Below are 24,667 nucleotides of genomic sequence, written 5' to 3' on the forward strand. Positions count from 1 at the left end.
GGCGTTAACGGGCACTCCTGGTTGACCCGGTGGCAGAGGATACTGCTGATAAAATGGTGGGAAGAAAGGATGTTGAGAGTACTGCATATACTGATAAGGCATAGGTGACTGAGCAGAATTAATAGCTGAAGACTGGTTACCAGATACCATCCCTACCTCGGATTCCTTCCTCTTGTGGTGGCCATTACCATACTTCTTCGGTGCACTAGCCGAGGACTCACCCTTTTCAAAGACAATGATACCCTCTCTGACAGCCTCCTCTAGACGAGTTCCCATAGTAACCATATCAGAGAAGTTGTTTGGTGCTGAGACTATCATCCTTTCCTTGTATTCCTTCTTCAAAGTCTTCAGGAATGTCTGTGTCAGTTCTTCTTCATCGAGTCGAGGAGAAACACGGGCAGCTGCCCCTCTCTATCTCTGAGCATATTCACAAAAAGTTTCATCCGACTTCTGAGATAAGGACATAAGAGAATCCATATTCGGCTTCAGGCGGGTGTTGAACTCATAGTGGCTTTCAAAAGAAGCAGCAAGTTCCTCAAAAGTATGGATGTTGTCTTTACTCAAACCAGTATACCAGTCTGCCGCATCTTCTGCCAGGTTGTCCTGGAAACAGTGTATCATTAAAGCATCATTATCTGCGTAGTTGGCCATCTTTCGGACGTACCGGATGACATGATTATGTGGACAAGCAGATCCATTGTACTTATCAAAGTCCGGCATTTTGAACTTTTTAGGAACCTCAAACCAGGATACCAGACATAGATCACGAGCCTTAGCTGAGACACCTTTCTCACGATTAGCTTTGACCTCACGGAGCTCACCAGCAAGCTCTCTCAATTGTTCTCTCATAGCCTCCACTATAGGGTCCTGTCCTCGTGGAGTATCAACATCAATTACCTGTCGCACAGTGTGCACAACAGGGTCGGTAACGACAGTGGTCACTTGAGGCATAGAAGTATTTGCATGAGTAAGAGTTGTTGTAGGAATAGGTCCCTGATTGGCAACACCAGAAGTGCCGGCTGCAGCATTAGGAGCATAGAAAGGTGGGAGTCCGTAAGGGCTCCCATTGGGCATAGTAAACCGAGGATTAGAAGCCACTGTAGACCCTGGGATGGAGGGAATCACTTCAGTAATAACCGGGACAGATATGGCTGGCTGTTCTTGTGCAACCATCAGAGCGGACATAGTGTCATGAGCCTTAGCCAAATCTTCTTTCATAGCAGCCAGTGCGGCACGAAGCTGAGCATTTTCTTCTTCAACAATAGCCATGTTTCTTCTCTTATGCAATCTTGTCTGATGAATTCTATCTGGTTGGTAAACTTTGCGAGCACGAGCCACCTTTCAGACTGCGGCGGAAAACCAGGAGGCAATGAGCACGAGAGAAGTTTTTTGTGACCGATGAATGCATATGATGTATGAGATGTGTTAATGCATATGCAAAAAGACCCTTTTTGTGTTATCGAAGGGTTTTAGACAAGTTAGAAATTTGCAAACACTACTAAACATCACAACCTGACAAAACATGTAAACATCATAAAGGTTTTACAAGACAATTCCCTTTGAAATGCTAAGCCAAGGGATAGACTTTGAAACGTAAAGCAACAACAACTGGAAACAACAGCAGGGAATGGCAATCCTCAAGCATAGGAAGTAGAAGGATCATCCTCAGACTCAGTCTCAGACTCGTAGCTACAATATCGGGCAAAGAAGTTACGGGCACCCCTAGCCCTCTTGGAATCCCTCAAGGTATTCCCTTAGCTATAGGTAAACCAGTCAAAGAAGAATAAGCCTCTAGAGTAGGTACCAACTGAAAGTAAGGAAAAGTGAAACACTGATACTCCCGATCATAGAATTGCACTAGAGTGTGCACAAGCTTCTCATCCACATTAGTCCGGAGAAGAGTAAGTAAGTCCCCATAACGGTGTCGGAAACCAGTCGGATCCTTAACCTTGAGTGCCAAATCTCTCAAACTAGCCAAATCCACTTCCTTGAACTTATAGGACTTAGTCTTCCCCATTCCTACAATGTTTGCAAATTCAAATTGTCTAAGCCCTTCGATAAATGCATGGAAAAAGTTTATGCATGAATGCATGTATGCATGTATGCATGATCACATTCAAGTACGGAGAAAACATGGAGGGTTAAGATTCAAAGTCAAGGAGTCATGGGTGGACACGGTGTCCGGTGAAACTAAGGCTTTAGGAAATAGTAACCGGGTTCTAAAAAGTTCCCAAGTCGCAACCTCTCCGACGAATCCCACGGTGCCACGAGACGAACACTCGCTCCATGATTATCCGTAAGAAGGTTTAACTTGAGTGTAGCGTCGCATGACGACTAAAACTCGAGACAACACTCAGTTTATCCTCCGCACTACATCCTAGAAAATGGCCATGGATGGGTTTGGTTATCTACGGTCCACAGCGTCGTAGAACAATTGGAAGTAAAGTGCCTAAACGCGACGAACACGCGCCGACAACATCACCCCCAAAATGCCTCAGCTATGTGGGATTGATCGCATAATCCAATACACGAGGCAACCCCCGGATTGAATTGTCGATTATATCCCCCCTAAATCCTAAGTTCACTCAGCCCGGGTGCAGGGCTTTGATATTATCACCCCCACACGTTTGCAAGAATTTAAACATTTATTCACATAAGAAAACAAATAAAAGAAGCAAGAAAAAACAAAGCGCAAGCGTGAAAAATAAAAACTAGGCGTAACTCTCGAATCTCCCCAGTGAAGTCGCCAGCTGTTTTATCTTGGTTTTTCGGGTGTCAAACATTGATTACGTTTGAACCTTTTTAACCTTTTGATATCTCATTTTTTCTTGGGAAGGGAAAAATAAGCAAAACCCTTGAGAATCGAGGTCCGGGAGTTGTTTTCGCTACGGGAAGGTGTTAGGCACCCATAACGACTATAGTATTCTATAGGAACCGTTTTTACTTTCTACGCGCGCGCTTTATTTTTAAATGCTATTTGAAAATGTTTATTTAAGCCTAAGAGTTTACTAAGTGAAGAATTGGAGGGAGAAGAAGGTGTTTGAATTTTTGTTTTATTTGAATTGAAGGAATTTTGGTTCCTTGCCTACGTACCCTTTTAAGGGATCAAATCCACCGTAGTTCTCTTCCAAAAAATGTTTTTGTTTTTGTTGGTTAATTTTAAGTTTGAAAATTGGAATTTTGAAGAATGAGAGAGAGAGGCCTCAAGGGCATAAGATTGTGAAAATGTGAGGTTGAATTAGTCATTTTGCAAAAGAGGTCTAAGTATGATTAAAATTCATTGAGATTTTTATTTAAGAAAAGAAAGGGAAAATCAATGGGATTTTAATCCCAAGGTTTATTAGGAAAAAGATTTGAGTGAGGTTGTTCATATTTTTTGGAAAAGAGAGTTTTTCTAAGTGTAAATCCTAGGCATTCATCTAAACATGCATATCCTAGCCATACATCTAAAGTAACCAAGTAATGTGTGTGCATGTGTCGGTGCTTGTGTCGGTGTACATCATTAGAGTCCATTGTCCTTTACATCATGCCCTAATTACATGCTATGGTCTTGCAAGAATTTAAAATTGCATAAAAGTAAAGTACAAAAATTCCTAAGTGTTACATTCTAATTTTTGCATGAATTTTGAAATAAAGACCAAGAATAGAAGATGGAGGATGAGACGCTTTATGGATGAATGACACATGAAGTAAAGTGGTTAGTAGCACATGACAATATCAAGAAATAAAAGCAAGTAAAAATTACTATAACAAAAGCAAAGAAACTACCACAAAAACATAGCACAAAATGATGCAAAATATAGCTAAAATCATACCACAAAATGCAAGGTTCACATGACTTATAATCCTCACATTTCAACATATTTTAAAGACATGAACTCAGATTTTTAAAATGGGGATCAAAGGGATGTGATAGACCATGCATTTTAAGAGTGAATTTAAGCATATTTTACATTATTTATTCACAAACAAATCTTGTAAAGCAAGCAACTAGGCACAATACACACACATACAACAAAAACACATTCAAACAGCAGCAAAACCTTCACAAAATCATATGTCATGAATCAAAAACATCCATCAAGAAATGGAGTTGAAATCATACAATTTTCTTAGGTTTTTTACACAAAGTCTCACAATTAAAGCAAGAAAACACCATACTATCTTTTTATCAATTTTCCAACACAACGAATATCATAAAAGGATCACAAAAAAATAAAGAAACATGTAGGAATTTTTACAGAATTTTTCAAGAAGTTACAGGCATAGCAGGGGTGCAAACAGCAGCACTGGGGGGTTCAAATAGTATCCAGACAAGCAGAACAGAAGCAGAAGCATGATAATGGGCTTAAGAGCCAGACCCACTCAGGTTGGGCCGGTTCGATTCGCCTGAAATGGTTCAGGAGAAAACCGAACCGGCAGGGAAGGTTTATAAGCACAAAGACCGGTTTCCTCCTTCATTTTGACCTAGTTTTCTCTTTCTAAACTCAAACTTCTCTCCCTCTCTAAACACAACCAGTCGCCGGAAACTGAGATGGGGAAGATGAGCGGAGCTGCTCCGACGCGGTGGTCGGCCAGAGAGCCGCCGCGTCGGAGCTTTTTTTTTTGTTTTTTCAAAAAAAAATTTATACCGATTCCTCTTCTCCTCCTCTGTTCATATTCCAGTTTAGATTTCAAGGAAAACGAGCCAATCGGAGTAGATCTACAGATTTATTTTCGAAGAAAAATTCTTCACATAATCACAAAATAGAACCAGATCGACATAATACTTGAGTGAAAACGTGATTTACCTCTGTTTGAATCGGAGGTGAAGATTTGAAACGGAAAACTTCTATTTCTTCTCTTCTCTCAATTCTACTCCGATTTGTTTCTTCTTTGTTACTGGAAACTCGAAAACGAAAGCAAAGGAAATGTGGAAACCGAATTGCTCTTTGTTGAAGCGCTACTTGCTCTTCTCAGTCGTGTACGATTCGACTTTGCTTTTAGACTATACGAACCAGGCTCGATCCAGCTTTGGAACGGTTAGAATGGTTTGAATCTGAATCTTTGATGTTGCAGTGCTTTGAATCCGATCTGGTTCGTTTATGATTTTTGATTCTGGACCGTGACTGGAATTGTGATAGATCGTTATTCTTGATTTGCGACGGAACGATCGTGAGAATCCGTTGAGTTTGGGTATTTTTTGTGAAGGATTGAGTTAGTTAGGGTGGTGGAAGTGGTGGTTATAGGTTGTTAGGGTGGCTAAAGGTGGTGGTTGAAGGTGGTTACGGTGGGGATGGTTTGGAGAAGAGAGAGAAAGTTGTTAGAGATGATGTGGTGATGTGGCAGAGAATGAGTGGGAAATTGGGGGAATGAATAATGTTGACCCATTGACTGTGATGACTGGGATTTATAGGTGATGACTGTGATGATTGGACCAATGCTGAGCTGCCAAGTGTCCCTGGACTTGTAACTAACTATTTGGACTAATTTGCAAAAAACTGAAATAAAAGGACTAGAATGCAAAATAACAAAAGGACTAAAATGTAATTAAAATAAAATTGGTAAAAAAATGTAATTTGAAAATAACGTAAAGTGAAACGATTAAAAATAACAAAACAGACTAAAATGAACCAACTACTAAATGAGGTACTTTAAAGTAACCTCTCTCTGTCAAAATTTCGTGTGAAATGACCAAAATGCCCCTAGGGACTAAAATGACTCAAATGCAATTTTTAAAACGGTTCTTTAACAGGGAAATAAAGCAAGAGTTTATAAAAGCAAATTAAAAGACTCAGAGGCAATTTTTTTTAGGAATTAAAAAAAATTTTAACACAGGAAATGACTAAAATGCCCCCAGGGGCTAAACTGACTCAAAGACTTCAAATGTGATTTTTGAAATGGATTTTAACATGGAATTAAACAAAAATTCATTCAAACCAATTGAAAGGACTCAGGGACAACTTTTCAAAGATTGAAAGAAATTTTAACATAGGAAATGACTAAAATGCCCCTAGGGGCTAAACTGACTCAAAATGACTTCAAATGTAATTTTTTTGAAATGGATTTTAACATGAGAGTGAAACAAGGACTTATACAAATCAAATGAAAAGACACAAACAATTTTCAAGGACTGAAAATGAGTTTGAATGCAGGAAATGACTAGAATACCCTTTTTCATGAAATTTGTAAACAATATTGAAATAAGATGCAGAGAAAAATGCAATTGATCAGAGACAAATTCAAATGACTTGAAATGTAAGAAAAAGTAGACAAATATACAATTGAAAAGTTTTTTGGAGTTAAATTGAGAGATGAAGCAGAGTAAAATGTCAGCGTAAACAACAACACATTGGCAATTTTTCAAGAGTAATTGACATATATCAAGGGTGAAACAATATCTTGAGCAAGTATTTTTAGGTCCAAAATTAGGGTATAACATTCTTGACTTTTGGGAGAAAATACAAATTAGGGTTTAAATTTGGAGTAGCAAGGAAACGTCAGTCAGGTTAACGGTGTTAAACAAAGGGAGGTGAATGTTTTTTCAAAACTAGAGGGGATGTGAGTGTCTTTTATTAAAACCTCAGGGGAGGTGAGTGCAATTTGCTCTAATAATAAATACTTATTTTGTAAATCCTTAACACATTCTGATAGATTAAAGAGGAATGTTGGGGACACACTCTTTTCAATACTACCTTCAACATTCATTCTTTTATTGGATGAAATCACTATATGATCGGCCATTTTAAATGGAACCTATTTTCAAAGTGTAAGATCCTCCATGATTTAAGCTAATCAAAAAGCGAGTGTTAGAGAGAGTATCAAAAAGAGAATATTGCTAGCACTACTCCAACGGGGGTGTATTCAATTAGGATTTTAAAGGACAAACTTTGTTTAAAAAGGTCTTGAGGATTTTAAAAGGCTTTGTAAGATTTTAATGACTTTCATGATTTTAAAAGACTATCAGGATTTACGATTTGGATTTCAATGGATCTACATCATAAGATTTTAAAGGATTTGAAATGATTTTATGGATTTATAAGATTTCAAAAGATCTTATGAATTTTAAGGAATCAACACACTCTCTATCATAATATTCTTAATGATTTTAGGCCTTTGTTTTATGGAATTTCAACACATTCCGGGGAGTTATAGGATTGGAATAAAAAGTTCTCATGTTTGTTATCATGGAACCAACGGTTGTTCCCAGCAAAGAAATTTTGCCTAGGTTGTTTGGTTTTCTATTCCCCTCTAATTGAGGCTGGAAAATTTTATTCCAAGGAGATACAAACAATTTTTGCGTAAAACTCCCCAAAAGAAAGTTTTTGCGTAAAACTAGTGGTGCACCCCACTACCTAGCACATTTTCACCTACATATACAATTGTCCAATTTTATTTTATTTTTGAAAAATACATTTCAAATGAAATATATCAATTATTTTTAAGAATTTAAAACAAAGGATTCCCATGAAATAACTATGCTACCCAAACACTTTTTTATGAAATTTAATCCTTGAAAAAAGTTATAATTTATGGGGTAAATTTTTGATACCGTGAAACAAACAGATGATATTGATTTTTTTTATGAGATATATATATATATATATATATATATATATATATATATATATATAGAGGGGGAGAAGAGAGGAGAGAGAGAAGGGAGAAGAGAGAGGAAAAGAGGAGAGAGAGGTAGTAAATATTTTAAAAGAAACAACAATCCTAAGAAATGTCATGTTTTTATGAAAGATTTTTTCATGCTAAAATATCACTAGAAAATCCTACAAAATCCATCAAAATCTAGTTTATTATACAATCCTTTGAAATTTAAATGATTTTGAATACCATGAGACTTTTTTTAAGTGATGAAAATGTAAGTTATTTCATAAAGAACAAAAGAAATAACTACTTAAACAGCGGAAACGTAAATTAAAGGATCAAGGCATACCTCCAGCCATTGCTCTTGTTTGAAGAAGTTGAGGCTCTTCTAAACCTTCCACAATCTCACTTTGATGGTGCAAGTCTTCTGAATAGAGATGTTAGGCTTAGGGAACCAAAACAAATGAAGTGCACTCCTTTATATGACTTCTGTCATCAAGAAGTTACTGAACGTGCAAAACAAAACTGCTCCTCCACTCACTCATAATGGGCAGTTACTAAATTTAAGGGAAAGAATAAAGACCATTTTCTGATTAATGGGTAATTACCACTATGTGCACTTAGTGGGTAATTACCACTTATTTATTTAAATAAATAAATAACTTAATTAGGGAAAAATCCAACATTCTCCCACTTGGTCGACATATTCTTTCACTTACAATAATAAGAAACAAAAACACACAGATCATAGCGACAGGTCCTCTTTAATTGAGTATTATCTTCTATGTATCACAATGTATTATGTCTCTAACCAAATCATATAACTTAATGAATAAACTCATACCATTTATGTTTATTCTGGTTCCAAACTTAATTGATATTTCTCAAAATTAAATATATACACTTTAGAGATCAAATATGAGAAAATATCATACATAGAGTTTCATAAAACTAAAATCGTTCTTACAACGAAAATCAGATATGGGAACCAAGTCCCATACTTTCTACATGATCCTTAAATTTTGACGGCGGCATGCCTTTAGTCAACGGATCAGCAATCATCAATTCAGTGCTAATATGCTCAATAACAATTGTTTGATCTTTAACGCGTTCTCTTATGGCTAAGTACTTAATGTCGATATGCTTACTTTGACTTCCACTTTTATTATTCTTAGCCATAAAAACAGCAGCTGAATTGTCACAGTACATCTTTAGTGATCTAGAAATTGAATCCACAATTTTCAACCCAGAAATGAAACGCTTCATCCATACACCATGTGATGTAGCCTCAAAACAAGATACGAACTCAGCTTCCATTGTGGAAGTGGCGATCAAGGTTTGCTTTGCGCTTTTCCAAGAAACAGCCCCGCCGGCTAACATAAAAATGTAACCGGATGTTGATTTTCTTGAATCAACGCAACCAGCATAGTTTGAATCAGAGTAACCTTTGACCTTTAAATCTTCAGTTCGCCTATACATAAGCATGTAGTCTTTGGTTCCTTTAAGGTACCTCATCACTTTCTTTGCAGCTTTCCAGTGTTCCATACCTGGATTACTCTGATATCTGCCTAACATTCCAATAGCAAATGCAATGCCAGGCCATGTGCAAACCAGAGCATACATTAGGCTTCCAACAGCGGAAGCATATGGAATATTAAGCATTTGTTCCCTTTCAAAGTCGTTCTTCGGGCATTGTTCCAAATGGAACCTATCACCCTTCACAATAGGTGCTGCACTTGGTGAACAATCTTTCATCTGAAACCTCTCTAAGACCTTATTGATATAAGCCTCTTGTGACAAGCCCAAAATTCTACAAACTCTGTCTCTTTGAATCTTAATGCCAATGACATAAGAAGCGTCACCCATATCCTTCATATCAAAACTCTTAGAGAGAAATTGTTTCACCTCATAAAGTAAACCTTTATCATTTGTAGCAAGTAAAATATCATCCACATACAAAATAAGGAAACAAATTTTACTCCCACTAACCTTCTGGTATATACATTGATCCATAATGTTCTCTACAAATCCAAAAGAAGAGATGATATCATGAAATTTTAAATACCATTGACGGGAAGCTTGTTTGAGTCCATAAATGGATTTCTTAAGCTTGCATACCAAATGCTCATCACCACTAGAAGAAAATCCTTCTGGTTGTTTCATGTAAACCTCTTCTTCTAGATCTCCATTCAAAAATGCAGTTTTCACATCCATTTGATGTAGTTCTAAGTCAAAATAAGCAACTAATGCTAAGATGATGCGAAGAGAATCCTTCTTAGATACAGGGGAAAAAGTCTCCTTGTAATCTATTCCTTCCTTTTGAGTGAATCCTTTGGCAACGAGTCTAGCTTTATATCTCTCAATGTTGCCTAATGAGTCTTTCTTTGTCTTAAAGACCCATTTACAACCAATGGCTTTTAAATCATTAGGCAACTCGACAAGATCCCAGACTCCATTAGATGCCATTGAATTCATCTCATCTATCATAGCATCATACCATAAATTCGACTCTCTAGAACTCATGACTTGTGAAAACGTTTCAGGATCATTTTCAACACCAATATTATAATCTGATTCTTGTAAATATACAACATAGTTACTAGGTATAGCTGACCTTCTCTCTCTAGTAGATTTCCTTAATGTTGGTTCAACATTTTCCGGAGGATCATTTTGCTCAACCATTTGTTCAACAATTTCTGGAAATTCTTGAACATCTTTATTTACTAGATTGTTATCGGCCGCTTGTGGAACTTCAACAACTGATTGTCTAATACCCATTTGATCTTGAGGGACACTCTGAATGACAATCAATCTGTCACTTGAAGTGGACGGTTCAACATCAATTTGTCTTTTATCAGAACCAGTGTCCTGAAATTGATTGCTCCCAGTAATCAAGTCATTTTCAAGAAACTTTGCATTTCTTGATTCCACAATCCTAGTGCTATGAGATGGACAATAGAACCTATACCCTTTAGAATTTTTGGCATATCCAATGAAATACCCACTTATAGTTCTAAGGTCTAGTTTCTTTTCTTGTGGATTGTAAACTCTTACTTCAGACGGGCATCCCCAAACACGTATATGACGCAAACTCAGTTTCCAACCTTTAAATAACTCAAACGGTGTCTTTGGGACAGCCTTGGTTAGAACACGGTTCAATATATACACTACCATTTTAAGAGCTTCAGTCTACAAGGACTTTGGAAGTTTTGAGTTGCTACGCATACTCCTAACCATGTCCATTAAAGTTCGGTTTCTTCTTTCTGACACCCCATTCTGGTCTGGAGAACCATGCATGGTATATTAGGCAACAATCCCATTATCTTGAAGAAACTTCGCAAATGGACCCATGGCTTGTCCATCCTCAGTATATCTACCATAATATTCTCCACCTCTATCAGTTCTCACGATTTTAATTTGCTTTTCGCATTGTTTTTCTACTTCAACCTTAAAAACTTTAAAGGCATCCAATGCTTCGTACTTATTATGAAGCAAGTAGACATGCATATATCGTGAGTAATCATCAACGAAAGAGATAAAGTATTTCGGACCTGGTAGGTCCATATCTGGACAACATATATCCGAATGTATGATTTCTAATATTTCAGAACTCCTCTTTGCACCTTTCTTATACTTGTTAGTCTGCTTTCCCTTAATGCAGTTTACACAAGTTTCAAAATCAGTGAAATCTAAAGTACCAAGTACTCCATCATTCACTAGTCTTTTGATTCTCTGAATGGAGATATGTCCTAATCTCCGGTGCCACAAAATAGAGGATTCCTCTTTTATAACACAACGTTTAGTTCCAACGTGAACATGCATAACATTATTAGTGGCATTATTTTGCAAATTAATTGAGAAAAGACCATCGGATAATACACCATTTCCAACAAAATTAGATTTGCAAAACAAATTGAAAGATGTTTCATAAAAATTGAAAGAGTATCCCAAAGGTACAAGTCTTGAAATGGAAATTAAATTTCTAGAAAAACTAGGAACATAAAAAGTCTTTTCCAAATTTAAAACAAAGCCACTACTTAAAACTAAATTGCATGTTCCAACAGCCTCCACATGAGAACGCATCTTGCTTCCTGAATAGATGCCTTGCTCACTTGGAAGTGTTTTCCTTAGGCTTGTCATACCCTGCAAGGTATTCGAAACATGGATTGTAGAACCAGAATCAATCCACCATGTGTTATAAATAACATTGACCATATTAGACTCATAACAGACAAGTGAGATTGATTTACCTTTGTTTTCAGGCCATTTCTGAAACTTAGGGCAATCCTTCTTCATGTGTCCTTCTTTTTACAAAAGAAACACTTGGATTCTTTCTTAATTCCACCTTGAGGTGGTATTTTGCCTTTCCCCTTATGTTTCGCTTGATTCATGTTCTTTCTTTCAGTTGCAACAAAAACACTCTCAATTTTTTTCCATAGTCAACCTTCCTTCTTATTGAACACACATGGTCAGGAGTTCATTAATTGACCATTTGTCCTTATGTGTGTTATAAGATATCTTGAAAGGTCCATATTCAGGTGGAAGAGAGTTCAGAATGTAGTGCACAAGAAAAGAATCAGACATATCAACCTCAAGAGTCTTTAGCTGTGCTGCTAAGTCCCTCATTTTCATGATGTGCTCACGCACACCTTTCACAGTGATAAGCTTCATGGATGAAAACTTCATTATAAGGGTGCTAGCAAGTGCCTTATCTGATGTTTTGAATTGTTCATCAATAGCCTTAAGCAATGCTCGCACATTATCATGCTGATCGACACAACCACAAATACTAGCAGAGATGTTGGTCTTTATGAACATCACACTGAGACGGTTAGACCGCTCCCACATTTCATAAAGATCAACGTCTTCCTGAAGGCTAGTTTCAGTAACTGCAGGTGGTTCGTCTTTCCGAATAGCATAATCGATATCCATCCACCCTAAGTGAAGAAGAATTTTCTCCTTCCACACCTTATAGTTTTCACCCCTTAGTTCGGGAATTTTACACTTAAAATCAGAAAAATTCATAGGCTGCATAGCTGCAAAAATTAAACATACATGCTTATAATTAAAATTGAGACTACTAAACAAATATCATGTTTTACCAACGTAAATCATGTTTCAAACTATGAACCTAGTGACATAAAATTTACCTGTGGGCTAAAATTTTATTCAATTAGATTCATATAACCGAATGACAAAACTATCAATTTATGTTCCTTTTTCTAATTCCTGAGGGTAAGTTAAAAAATATAAATTGATATTTCATCCTAATTAATTATACAAAACATAACAAAAATTCATGTGGGATAAGATTTACCATGTTCAATATAATTAATTACCATCAATGTCACACTATGATCTTCTTAAACACTTAATATATAATTTTGCATAATTAAAGATGACGTGGCTACTCCCTAATTAATTAAAATTATATAGATCATCTAGACATTTAACTTAAAATAAATTACATAAACCGTAAGCAATTTATTTTAATGTATACAATTGTATGATTAGGCATAAATATCATACAACATACAAACACTAAGTGTCATATTCGTAACACACATGAAATAAGCATATGATACTACCACCACGCAACAATGCAGGTACCAAATATAACATATAGTGATACAAATATATTTATGTTGAACTGCATCATGAAGCTAAATAAAACAAATAAACCATGACTCAATTGCATAACATTTTATTATTATAATAATAAAATCAAGCAATGCAAATCAAATTGGTCGCAGCAATTAAAAAGTCTATGGCAATAGCAGTAGAACAGAAACTGCCAATAAATTATGATAATAATATATGGCACTAAAATTGGTAATACTAAGTGCTTGAGTCGGTTCGGGAAAATGAATTTAAAAATTATAAGCATACATCTTCAACCTCTTGAAAGGTCTGTTGACCCGATTGAAAACATAGCAGACCCAGTTTTAACAAATTTCGATTTCATAATCATTTTAACACCAAAAATAAAAATGTTTTTCTTTATGAGCTCAACGTTTCGGTGTATCTAAAGACCTAAAATATGAAATTCAATATTATCAGATTCAAGCAAAAAACTCAAAATCAGAACATGAAAAGCAAGGCAAAGGTTTTCAATTGCTCTAATACCACATGTAAGTTATTTCATAAAGAACAAAAGAAATAACTACTTAAACAGCGGAAACGTAAATTAAAGGATCAAGACATACCTCCAACCATTGCTCTTGTTTGAAGAAGTTGAGGCTCTTCTAAACCTTCCACAATCTCACTTTGATGGTGCAAGTCTTTTGAATAGAGATGTTAGACTTAGGGAACCAAAACAAATGAAGTGCACTCCTTTATATAACTTCTGCCATCAAGAAGTTACTGAACGTGCAAAACAAAACTGCTCCTCCACTCACTCATAATGGGCAGTTACTAAATTTAAGGGAAAGAATAAAGACCATTTTATGATTAATGGGTAATTACCACTATGTGCACTTAGTGGGTAATTACCACTTATTTATTTAAATAAATAAATAACTTAATTAGGGAAAAATCCAACAGAAAAGTCTTAATTGAATACCACAAGACTTTTTTAAAATGATAAAGAGTCTTGATTGAATACCACAAAACTTTTTGTAAGTTACAAAGAGTTTTGATTGAATACCACAAGACTCTTTCATAATTAAAAAGTCTTTTAAAATTCCTTAGAATTCTAATTCAATGCATCCCCTAAATTAAATATTCCATTTCTGTCCATCATTTGTTTTTAAATATTCAAACCATATGGAATATCAAATCATTCCATTCCACTTGATTCTACCAAACAACCTAGACAATCAGCCTAAACAAATTCAACAATCAAATGCACGAGGGTCGAAATTCATCAGAGAAACAACATTTTACCTCCCCATTTGACTAATGGTGACAAAAAAAAAAGTATTATATATAATCATGATAAAAAATATATATTGGATACGTTAGCTGCTCTTTCTTTTGTTTTTTTTTTTTTAGAAAAAGGAAGCTGCCCTTAATGATGTTATCTAGTGATTGCATATATAAAATGGTTGTCAAGGTTATATTTTACCATGAAAGTTGCTCTAAACTACAAATGATAGAAACTTATAACAGAGAGCGGAAAAGATTGTTAATAGTGATTGAACAATTCTCTCCCCACTTTGCCTTTATTATTTAAGAAAAATGGAACCTCAAAAGAGGACATATTTGTCAAAAGATTTGGGCTGCATGCAAAATGTAGTAAAAATATTTATCAAACCTGTCTAAAATAACAAATCACACAAATGTGTATAAGATTATCACAACATATAAACCATGTAAGAACTCAACAACTCACTTTTCTTTCAATGATCTTACCTTTTACATAGAACTTCACAAGCCAATAATCTTCCCACCAATCTCTCAACTTCAAAAACAATTTCCTTAATTATTTTGCCCACCATCAGACGAAACATAAAAGCAATTTCTCCATAAAAAAATAAATAAATAAATTATAAACAATCACAAATAACACACACACACAACCTTTGCTATCATCAAACTATAAGCACAAAAATCTCATAAAAATGACCTAAGTTATTTTCATATAAAGTAGCAAAAGAGAAAAACTATGAGTATTAAAAAATAATTTTTTAAATTGCAAATAGAAGTGTAATCATGATTTTTTGCATTGCAATGACAATAGTGAAAAGTGTTGTAAGATTTCATTTATGAAAAATATAGTAGAAAATTGACACCTTCTAGACATTGATATGGAAATAGAATTACATGTAATGCATAAATAAATAAATAAAATTAACATGTAACATTATAAGTTTAAAATGTAAAAAGTTTGGACGAAAAGAAGAAGATGATTTTCGTCAAAGAGGATGAAAAAATCGATAATGAAAAGATCCTTAATCTTACACCGAAGATTAATTGAATAAAGAGTAAATGAATGTATATGGAGTGAAGAAGGAGAAGAGTCTAGAAAAGTAAATGGACTGGAATGGGAGAATTGACGGGACTGAAATTTATGAAACTATTTAATTACTTAAAATTAATTAATCAATTTAATATCGTGATTACACAAGAATGAAAGTCAAGTAGATAATAAGTTGCGCCACTAATCCCATTTGAATGGTAAAATCAATTCTCTAAAAAATTAAAATGAGTTTCACCAAATGAGAAATTGTTCAGAAGAACCTGAATTCAATTCATGGATGGAACAATTTTTTACGACCAAACTTTACTTATCTCCCACTAAACTTCGAATCAAAGGACCCCTTCCCTGAGAACCTTCCCATAGGGTTAACATAAAAAATATATGTATATTGAAATGAGATTTCTATAAATTCTAAAAAAATGCAGAACCAAAACTAGTTAAAATTAAGGGTTAAATACGTTTTTGGTCCCGATAAACATGTCAATTTTTCGTTTTAGTCTCTCTAAAAAATTTCTTCAACTTTTAGTCCCTAAAAAATTTTCCATCTTCACTTTTGGTCCCTCCTTTAAAGTAAACTCATATGTAGAATTCATATTTTTGAATAAAATTTTCTAGAAAAACTCATAATATTATAAGAATCTCTCCCAAAAAAATTAGAATTTTTTAACAAAACATGAATTTAATATGAATTTTATATTTTTGAAGGTTAAAATTCATATTTAATTTGTGTTTTGTTAAAATATTCTAATTTTTTTTGGAAAATTTGTTTCCAATATTCTACATATTTATGCACAATTTCATCAAAAAAATACAAAAATTAATTTGAAAATAGGGACCAAAAGTAGTGATTGAAAATTTTACAGGGACTAAAAGTTGAAGAACAATTTTATAAGGACTAAAACGAAAAGTTGGTATATTTATATGGACAAAAAATATATTTAATTAAAAAGGGTAATACATGTTTTTTTTAATTGTTGAGTAGGGACCAACAAAGGGGGCATCAGTGCATAACATAAAGTAAAATTATGGTAGGCACAAATATATAAAAGTGAAAAGTACTCCATCCGTCTCACAATATTAGTCGTCTAAGGTTTGTGCAGATTATTAAGGAATGGATTAATTGTATTGATTTCAATGGTAAAATTAGTATCATTTACTAAAATACTCTTATTAAATGTAGTTAGTGGAATTAAGTTGGATGAACAGACTTCCGACTAAGGATAATTTGTATCGGCGTGATGCTATTGATGAGTCCCAGCTTATGTGTGCAGCCTTGTGTGGTGACATCGAAGACAGAGATCACTTGTTTTTCCGCTGCGATGTTTACGGTCGTATTTGGCTCTTGGTTTCAAATTGGTTAGGATTGTTTCGGTTTTTAATGGTAATATTTCCACTCATTCTGCTCAGTTTCGCGGTATTGGAGGTTTTTCAAATAATTCAAGGACTGCGTTTACTATTATCTGGATTGCGGTACTTTTTGTTGTTTGGAAAGATCGTAATAATAGAATTTTCAACAACAAGTCCGATCACCTAGCGGCTCTTGCAGAAAAAGTGAAGCTCCAAACGTATTGGTGGTTGAAATCGCACTATGTTTTGTTCGATTTTGATTATCCCTATTGGAGGTTAAATCCATTAAGCTGTATTCAAGCAATTGTGTAATTTCTTTTTCGCTGATTCGGCTTGTCGTGGCCTAACTTTGTTGTAATTATTGTGGTCGGTTTCTTTAGCACACCTTGTGCTTGAGAAGCTGTCTGTTTCTTTAATAAAATTTTGCTTAGCTTCTTCAAAAAAAAAGTTGGATGAAATTTAATAAATAAGGGTATAATAGTGAAAAAGAATAATAAACGCTGCATTAATATTCTAAAGTGAGAAAAAAAAATGTTAAAGAGACAATTATTGTGAGATAGAGCGAGTATGAAAGAGAAAGAAATTAAATAATATATATCTTTTAGAAATAATTTTTTTTTTGGTCAGGACTTTTAGAAATAATTTAATCTATACTATATATAAAGAAAACTACCCCTTTCAGCACACTTTTGGGTTGGACTTTTCTTTCCAAAAATACCCTTACTTTTTAATTTTAATTTTAAATACAAATAACACATGTAACAAATAGATAATAATAAATTTAATTTAAGGAGAAAACTTACACACAATTCCTTATGAACTGTTCTTACTGTTAGCCAATTATAATTTCAGCACAATTTTGGGTTGGACTTTTCTTTCCAAAAATACCCTTACTTTTTAATTTTAATTTTAAATACAAATAACACATGTAACAAATAGATAATAATAAATTTAATTTAAGCAGAAAACTTACACACAATTCCTTACGAACTGTTCTTACTGTTAGTCAATTATAAAATAACACGTGGATTATTAATCCATGTCACTAATCGTCCCCGTTAATCCTCTTTTACCTCCATTAATCAAAGATCAAACTCACAAAACACTAACACAAAACAAAAACTCATGTTACTTTTTTATCAGCCGATTTTATGTTGTACATCTGTGTTGTTCCCCTCAATACAACTGACAAAGATCGCCAAGTCTTTTCATATCCCTTCCACAAAAAACAGTATTTCCATATTATTTTATTATTTCCACAAAAAACAGTATTTCCATATTATTTTATTAATATAAATTACTCTTCATTAGCAGTTGATCAATTGTAACAAACGTGAGCAAAAAATAAAGGTAAAGATTGGACTTTAAATTCTCTAAAAAAAAATTAGTAACAAATGTGAGCAAAAAATAATGTTAAAGATTGGACTTTAAATCCTCTAAAAGGATATTAGTAACAAACTTGAGCAAAAAATATTGTTAAAGATTGAACTTTAAATCCTCTAAAAAAAAGATTATTAACAAACGTGAGCAAAAAATATTGTTAAAGATTCGACTTTAAATCATCTAAAAAAAAGATTAGTAACAAACGTGAGCAAAAAATAATGTTAAAGATTGGACTTTAAATCCCCTAAAAAAATATTAGTAACAAATGTGAGCAAAAAATAATAATGTTAAAGATTGGACTTTAAATACTTAAAAAAATATTAGTAATAAACGTGAGCAAAAAATAATGTTAAAGATTGGACTTTAAATCTTCTGAAAAAAAATATTAGTAACAAACGCGAGAAAAATATAATGTTAAAGATTGAACTTTAAATCCTCTAAAAAAAAGATCAGTACAAACGTGGACAAAAAATAATGTTAAAGATTGGACTTTAAATCCTCTAAAAAAAATTATGACTCAAAATATTTTAGAAAAAGATTTGTTAGCACTATATTAAATGATTATCAATCAGTTTTCAGGAGAAGAATATAATTTGTTGTCATTTGACAAGGTTGAAGGGGATACTCATAACTTATATCAACAGGAGTTCCTAAACTCAATTGCTCAAGGAAGTATCCCACCACATATTTTAAAGGTAAAAAAAGGTGTACCTTTGATGTTGTTGCGAAACATAGACCCTAGATATGATCTGTGTAATGGGACACGATTGTTATGTCGTGGTTTATTTAAGAATATGTTGGATGTGGAAATCCTAACAGGAAGCAATGCTGGAAAAAGAGCATTCTTGCCCAAAATTAAATTAAAAATGAATGTGAGTTCAGGACTTCCCTTTGTGCTTAGTAGAAAACAGTTTCCCGTTATACTAAGTTTTGCTATTACCATAAATAAGTCACAAGGGCAGACCATTCCCAATGTCGGAATCTATCTTCCACAACATGTTTTCAGCCATGGTCAATTATATGTAACTTTATCAAGATGAGTTTCTCAAAATTCAACAAAAGTTCTCATTAAAGAAGGGAAAATAGAAGGAGAAGATGAAGACTTTATGAAAAATGTAGTTTTTAAAGATATTCTTTTATCGTAATCATAACAATGTTTCTTTTACATAACATGTCATTTACACATTTATGTTATGATGTTACTAATTACTATTAGAATAAACAATAAATGATCATTATTTTATCTTAATTTTATATGCAGGCAAACTAAAATATGTTGAGTTCAAAATTAATTTTGTTATATGCCTTGACAATATTATGTTTATAAATCAATATATCAATCATTTCCATTAATATTTAAAAATTTAAAAATTTTAATCAAAATTATACAAACAAACATAATAAAATAATCACATGCATTAGCGCAGTAGAAAGAGCGGACAGACGGGCACGATAGTGCCCGTCTTTCCGCTAGTGATAGATAATTTAATTAGTATGTGCCTAAATAATTTTGATTTAATGTTGTGTCCATACAAGGATTTTTCGACAACCGAATATACCAAACACAGCCTAGGTATTCTCAAATTTATCCACAGTATAGCGGAATCGGTTATATTTTTTTGTTTCATTCAATTAGGTTATATGTTACCAAAAAATTCAATTAGGTTATATAAACTTGAGCGGATACAACAAAATTCACTAGTATCATTCCTCCGTCGCTGGCTAGTTGGTCTCTTCCTTTCCTTTGAGATGGAGAAGAAATATGCGACTGCCACAAATGAAAAGGTCAGTCCCTATATACACGATGATATTACCTTTTCAATTTGAGATGGAGAAGAAATATGCGACTGCCACAAATGAAAAGGTCAGTCCCTATATACACGATGATATTACCTTTTCAATTCTATCAAAATTACCTCTTAAATCTTTGAAGCGATTTGAATGCGTACGCAAATCATGGTCACTTTTGTTTGAAAATCCACTTTTCATGAACATGGTCCGTAACAATTTCTTATCCGACAACCACAATGTATCTCTCATCTTATCACGGGGTATACCTGACATATGGGTGGGAGTCTTGTATTCTTTGTCCGGCGAAAGATTTGAGAATATAGCCAAATTAAATTTACCACATCCATTTCAAGAAGGAACTGAAACTCTCAACCATTTTGAAATTTTAAATTTCGGCGGTATTTATGATGATTTTGTTTTTGTCAAATGTTATCTTTAACATAATGTTAAAGTCATTCCTGATGCAAGATATGCACTATGGAATCCAACTACGGACGAAGTCAAGGTCATTCCTCATAGTCCGGAAATGTTTCAACCGTTTGCTGCAGATGTTAACAGTGATGTGATTAATTTTCACTCAAGTCGTCATGTTCATGGATTTGGCTACGACTTGCGTACACATGACTTTAAGGTGATTAGTCATGTGAGGTTTAGAGCGCCACGGTTGAATCCACGCAAAGGTTATGTGGCATTGGGTGATACATCAATAGAACGCTACTGGGAGATATCATTAGAACCCTTCTGGGAGATATATAGTTTAAGAAGTAACTCTTGGAGGAAACTTGATGTTGTTATGCCAACAACATATGAGAATGGGATAACGATGGGAGTGTACTTGAATGGACTGTGTCATTGGGGGTGTATTATACGTCATTTTGACTCTAAAAGAGAATCAAATTTGGTGTCGTGTGATTTGAGCAATGATGTGTTCTTTACCACACCCATACCCATGGACATAGATGGATGTATTAATGTAGACAATAGGTGTTCATGGAGAGACTTGGTGGTGTTAAATGGATCCATTGCCTTGATCACATATCAAGAACAAATGGCTACTTTTAACATATCAATTTTGAGTGAATTAACTGTGAAGGAATCATGGATAAACTCTTCATTGTTGGACCTCTGTCATGTGTCGAGCGTCCTTTTGGAGCGGGAAAGGGCAAAATATTCTTCACAAAAAAAGACGAAGAACTAGCTTGGTTTGATTTAAGTACCCAAATGATTGAGGACCTTGGTGTTAAAAGAGGAAATAGTCGTGGTTGTGAGATAGTAGTGTACAAGGAAAACCTTCTTCCAATTGGTGGAATAAATAAGTAAATCCTTTTCTTGTGTTCGCTAGAGTTATGGACTCCACTTTGGTGCCATAGCTTGTGTGCCATTGGTGCCATAGCTTGCATCTCCACCACACACACACACATCACACACACATCCCCACACACATCCACACACATCAATGACCAGGATTTCCCCAATGGCACCAATGGCACACAAGCTATGTCATGGAAGTATTTCCCGTTATTGGGATATGACATTGCATACAAACTGATATGGTTTCAATATCAATTAGAATAATATTCTTTTGCTTTTAGTTTTATGTAAAATAGTATCTATGCTTTTATGTTTAATTTCGTGCTTTATTTTTTCTTTTGCATTTCAAATCCAAATGAATAAACTGAATGTGGTTCAAGCTTTATGGTTTAGTTCAAATCAATTAATCTTCTTCTCGTGTAATCTCAGGGTTGGCATTTAAAATATCAATTCATCTTAATTCTGTATCTCTATTTCAATGGTATGCAGTTCTAATTGCAACAACTCTGAAATGAATACTGATTACAATCATGTATATGAATGGCAATAATCTCATTAGCCGCTATTTGCGTATCTTTCATAAAGATTTGATTGCTTGCTAACTAATCTCCATGAGTTTCGCCCACATCATTTGCCAACTGTAACTAATAACTTGTCGATTAAGTTAACATATTATCATTTTTAAGTCAAGAGAAGACTAGCATTATGTTTTCCAACAATGTGTCGCGGGAGATGAGGAATCGATTGGTGCAAATTTCAGACTTTAGAGAAGCTGGTTCGCTATGGAAGTATCTTGGGGTTCCCTTGACTGAGAGAGCGCCTCATAAATCAGATTTCCAATTTGTTTTAGATCAAGTTAACGAAAAACTTACTGCTTGGAAAGCTAAAAATCTATCTTTTGCCGATAGAGTGACTCTAGAAAAAAGTGTGATTGAAGCTATCCCTATATATCCTATGGTGACTGCCAAGATGCAGAAGAGTTGTTTGGAAGAGATTGAAAAAATTGAGAGAGCCCATATATCCCACAACTCTGAAATTCAAAGAGTCAGTCAAGTATTTTAATAAAAACTTATTCATTTTAAAACATTTTCTAACAATCTGGAACAATAGTGATATTTGTTTTTGGTAATCTCTGATTTGAAAATTCAGAGCATAGATGACTCAGTGGCAAACCAACTTGTAGATCAATTTTTTGGTACTCTTAACCTAATATCTTCTTCCATTTGATTCTTCTCCCTTCATGTACTATCACAAAGAGAATCACAAATAAATCTAACTTCTGTACTTCTATTTCAAGTTACTTGACTTTCTTCATTGAATCATACACTACTTTCTTCATTTAATTTGAAAAGTAAAAATATGCTCAAAATCATCCCCAGTTAAAAAAAAAAAAAAATACACTTCAAGACAAAACAAGAACAATAGTCAAATCCTTAATAAGAAATGAAAAAGTCAAAGACTCATAAGTTATAAATAACCTAAGATTTCTCTACTTATAGGGTTATTGTCTTCGTGACAACGGTTGCCGACGGCAGCAGATGATGGGGTGGACGGTTGACTGCTCTTGGATATAGTAATCCGGGGATGGTGCGATGCAGTGGCGTATCCAGGGCCCTAGGCCAGGGGGTGCAAAATATAAAACTTTAATAATAATAATTATAATCATGCATATAAAAGTAACATACTCAAAATATATACTACATTGTACTCAATGTATAATATATCAAAAAGATTTACATTTTTTTTGAAGGAATCAAAAAGATTTACATGTAACCTTCAAAAAAAAATTTAGATATAGGCTCTACAAGTGTCCTTTACGCCTTGCCATCTTCTGAAATCTTTGGTATGGTCCTCTTTGCATATATGTTCTTCGTATTCTTTCTTGATTATTAGGATGATATGTTGAAATTTTAAGCCGCTTTCCAGGATCCGATGGCAACTCTTCCAAATTTAACTGAGTATGTTGTTGAGAACTAAGTTGTGGCTCATTTGATGGTAACTCTTCCAAATTTAATTGAACATGTTGTGAAGAACTAGATTCTTGGTCATTTGTTCGGATTTTTTTAAAAAATCTCTTCATAGAGTCCTACAACAACAAAAACAAAGCATGTGAGTGATATTTATTTTTTTTGACAGTAAAATGGGTGGCACAAACCAAGATACAAGTAGCCAAACAACTTTGAAGCAAGCAGAATGGGTGGCACAAACCAAGATACAAGTAAAATGGGTGGCACAAACCAAGATACAACTTTTAAAAAATGGATTGTCTAGTGTATTAAAATTCTCAAAACACTATGTTGTGTATTATAATTCTCAAAAAGTGTTGTGTAATATTACTTACTGACATAGGGTTCATTGCTAATAGCACCATTGTTTCACTCACAAACTTGAAAGATTGGTACAAAGGAAAGGTGAATCGTAGTCTACCAAGTAAATACAATACAATTAGCAAACAGAAATGGACACATTACTTTGGTGCAGTCTTAGCTGAAAGTAACATTCAATTCCCAAGTTTCAAGTATTAACTATTCTTCCACACAAAACAAAGAGTAGTAAATATTTTCAGTACTTATCCAACCTAATCTACTAACTTAATTAGTCACACGAAATTCATATCCTGCAAGCGTTCTTCATGATAACATTCGTAGAGAGCTTACACACAAACACAACACAATAGCAGTAGCAATAACACCATAACATTAACAGCAATAGCAGATATCACCATAACTCAAACAAATTCGAATTTTATCACTAATTCATCACTAATTCAAATTTTATTGAACCCTAATAATAAAATCCCAAATTCGAATTTAATTGAACCCTAACTTGAAAAGTTAAAATCCCAATTGAAAATTTATGAAAACATCAAGATCCATTACCTTAGGTCACGATTTAGCAAAGAAGATACAGTGTGAGAAGGATTTCGCGAGCTGCAGAGAAGAGAGATAGGTCGCGATTTACAAAGAAGATCCCGTGAGAGAAGAGTTCGCGAGTTGCAGTGAGTGTAAGAAGAGAGAGAGACCGTCGGAGTATGTGTGGTGGTGGCGCATCTCAGCCGCCTGAGGAGCGGTGGTGGTGGTGGAGATTCATCTTGTCTTTGTTAAAGTGGAGAGGAAGAGAGTGAGAAGTTAGAGTGAGAAGTTAGAGAGAGAAGTGTGAAAGTGGATTATGATGACTTATGAGAGTAGTTTTTCAGACTTGGCTCTGTTGGGTCTAAGGTGCAAATAAAAAATTTCAGGGTGTGCAAAGTGCAAAAATAATAGGGGTACTGGTGAAAATATTAAAAGTTCAGGGTGTGCAGGTGCACACCCTCAGTGTGTACTGGATCCGCCCCTG

The 24,667-nt window shown here is 34.3% G+C and overlaps 2 protein-coding genes, 1 long non-coding RNA gene and 1 pseudogene across 3 annotated transcripts; 1 reads left to right on the forward strand and 3 right to left on the reverse strand.

Moving 5' to 3' along the window:
- Positions 1-411: 411 nt before the first annotated feature.
- LOC146922160 (uncharacterized) lies at positions 412-1,185 on the reverse strand. The gene has a single exon (XM_085711476.1). The coding sequence runs from the start codon at positions 1,183-1,185 to the stop codon at positions 412-414; it is 774 nt and encodes a 257-aa protein (XP_085567602.1).
- Positions 1,186-12,030: 10,845 nt separating this feature from the next.
- LOC146922161 (uncharacterized) lies at positions 12,031-13,794 on the reverse strand. The gene is made up of 2 exons (XM_085711477.1): positions 13,785-13,794; positions 12,031-12,614 (listed from the first exon to the last, which is right to left on the reverse strand). The coding sequence occupies exons 1-2, from the start codon at positions 13,792-13,794 to the stop codon at positions 12,031-12,033; spliced, it is 594 nt and encodes a 197-aa protein (XP_085567603.1).
- A 6,130-nt stretch (positions 13,795-19,924) lies between these two features.
- On the forward strand, positions 19,925-21,341 carry LOC146922162 (F-box/kelch-repeat protein At3g06240-like; annotated as a pseudogene).
- A 1,617-nt stretch (positions 21,342-22,958) lies between these two features.
- LOC146922163 (uncharacterized) lies at positions 22,959-24,661 on the reverse strand. Its single transcript, XR_015012384.1, has 2 exons — positions 24,211-24,661; positions 22,959-23,417 (listed from the first exon to the last, which is right to left on the reverse strand). It is a non-coding gene; the product is annotated as an uncharacterized LOC146922163 (long non-coding RNA).
- Positions 24,662-24,667: the final 6 nt, after the last annotated feature.

Source organism: Medicago sativa, chromosome 5, assembly GCF_051527215.1.
Source record: "Medicago sativa cultivar Bolivia chromosome 5, Bolivia_mono, whole genome shotgun sequence".
Lineage (NCBI taxonomy): Eukaryota > Viridiplantae > Streptophyta > Magnoliopsida > Fabales > Fabaceae > Medicago > Medicago sativa.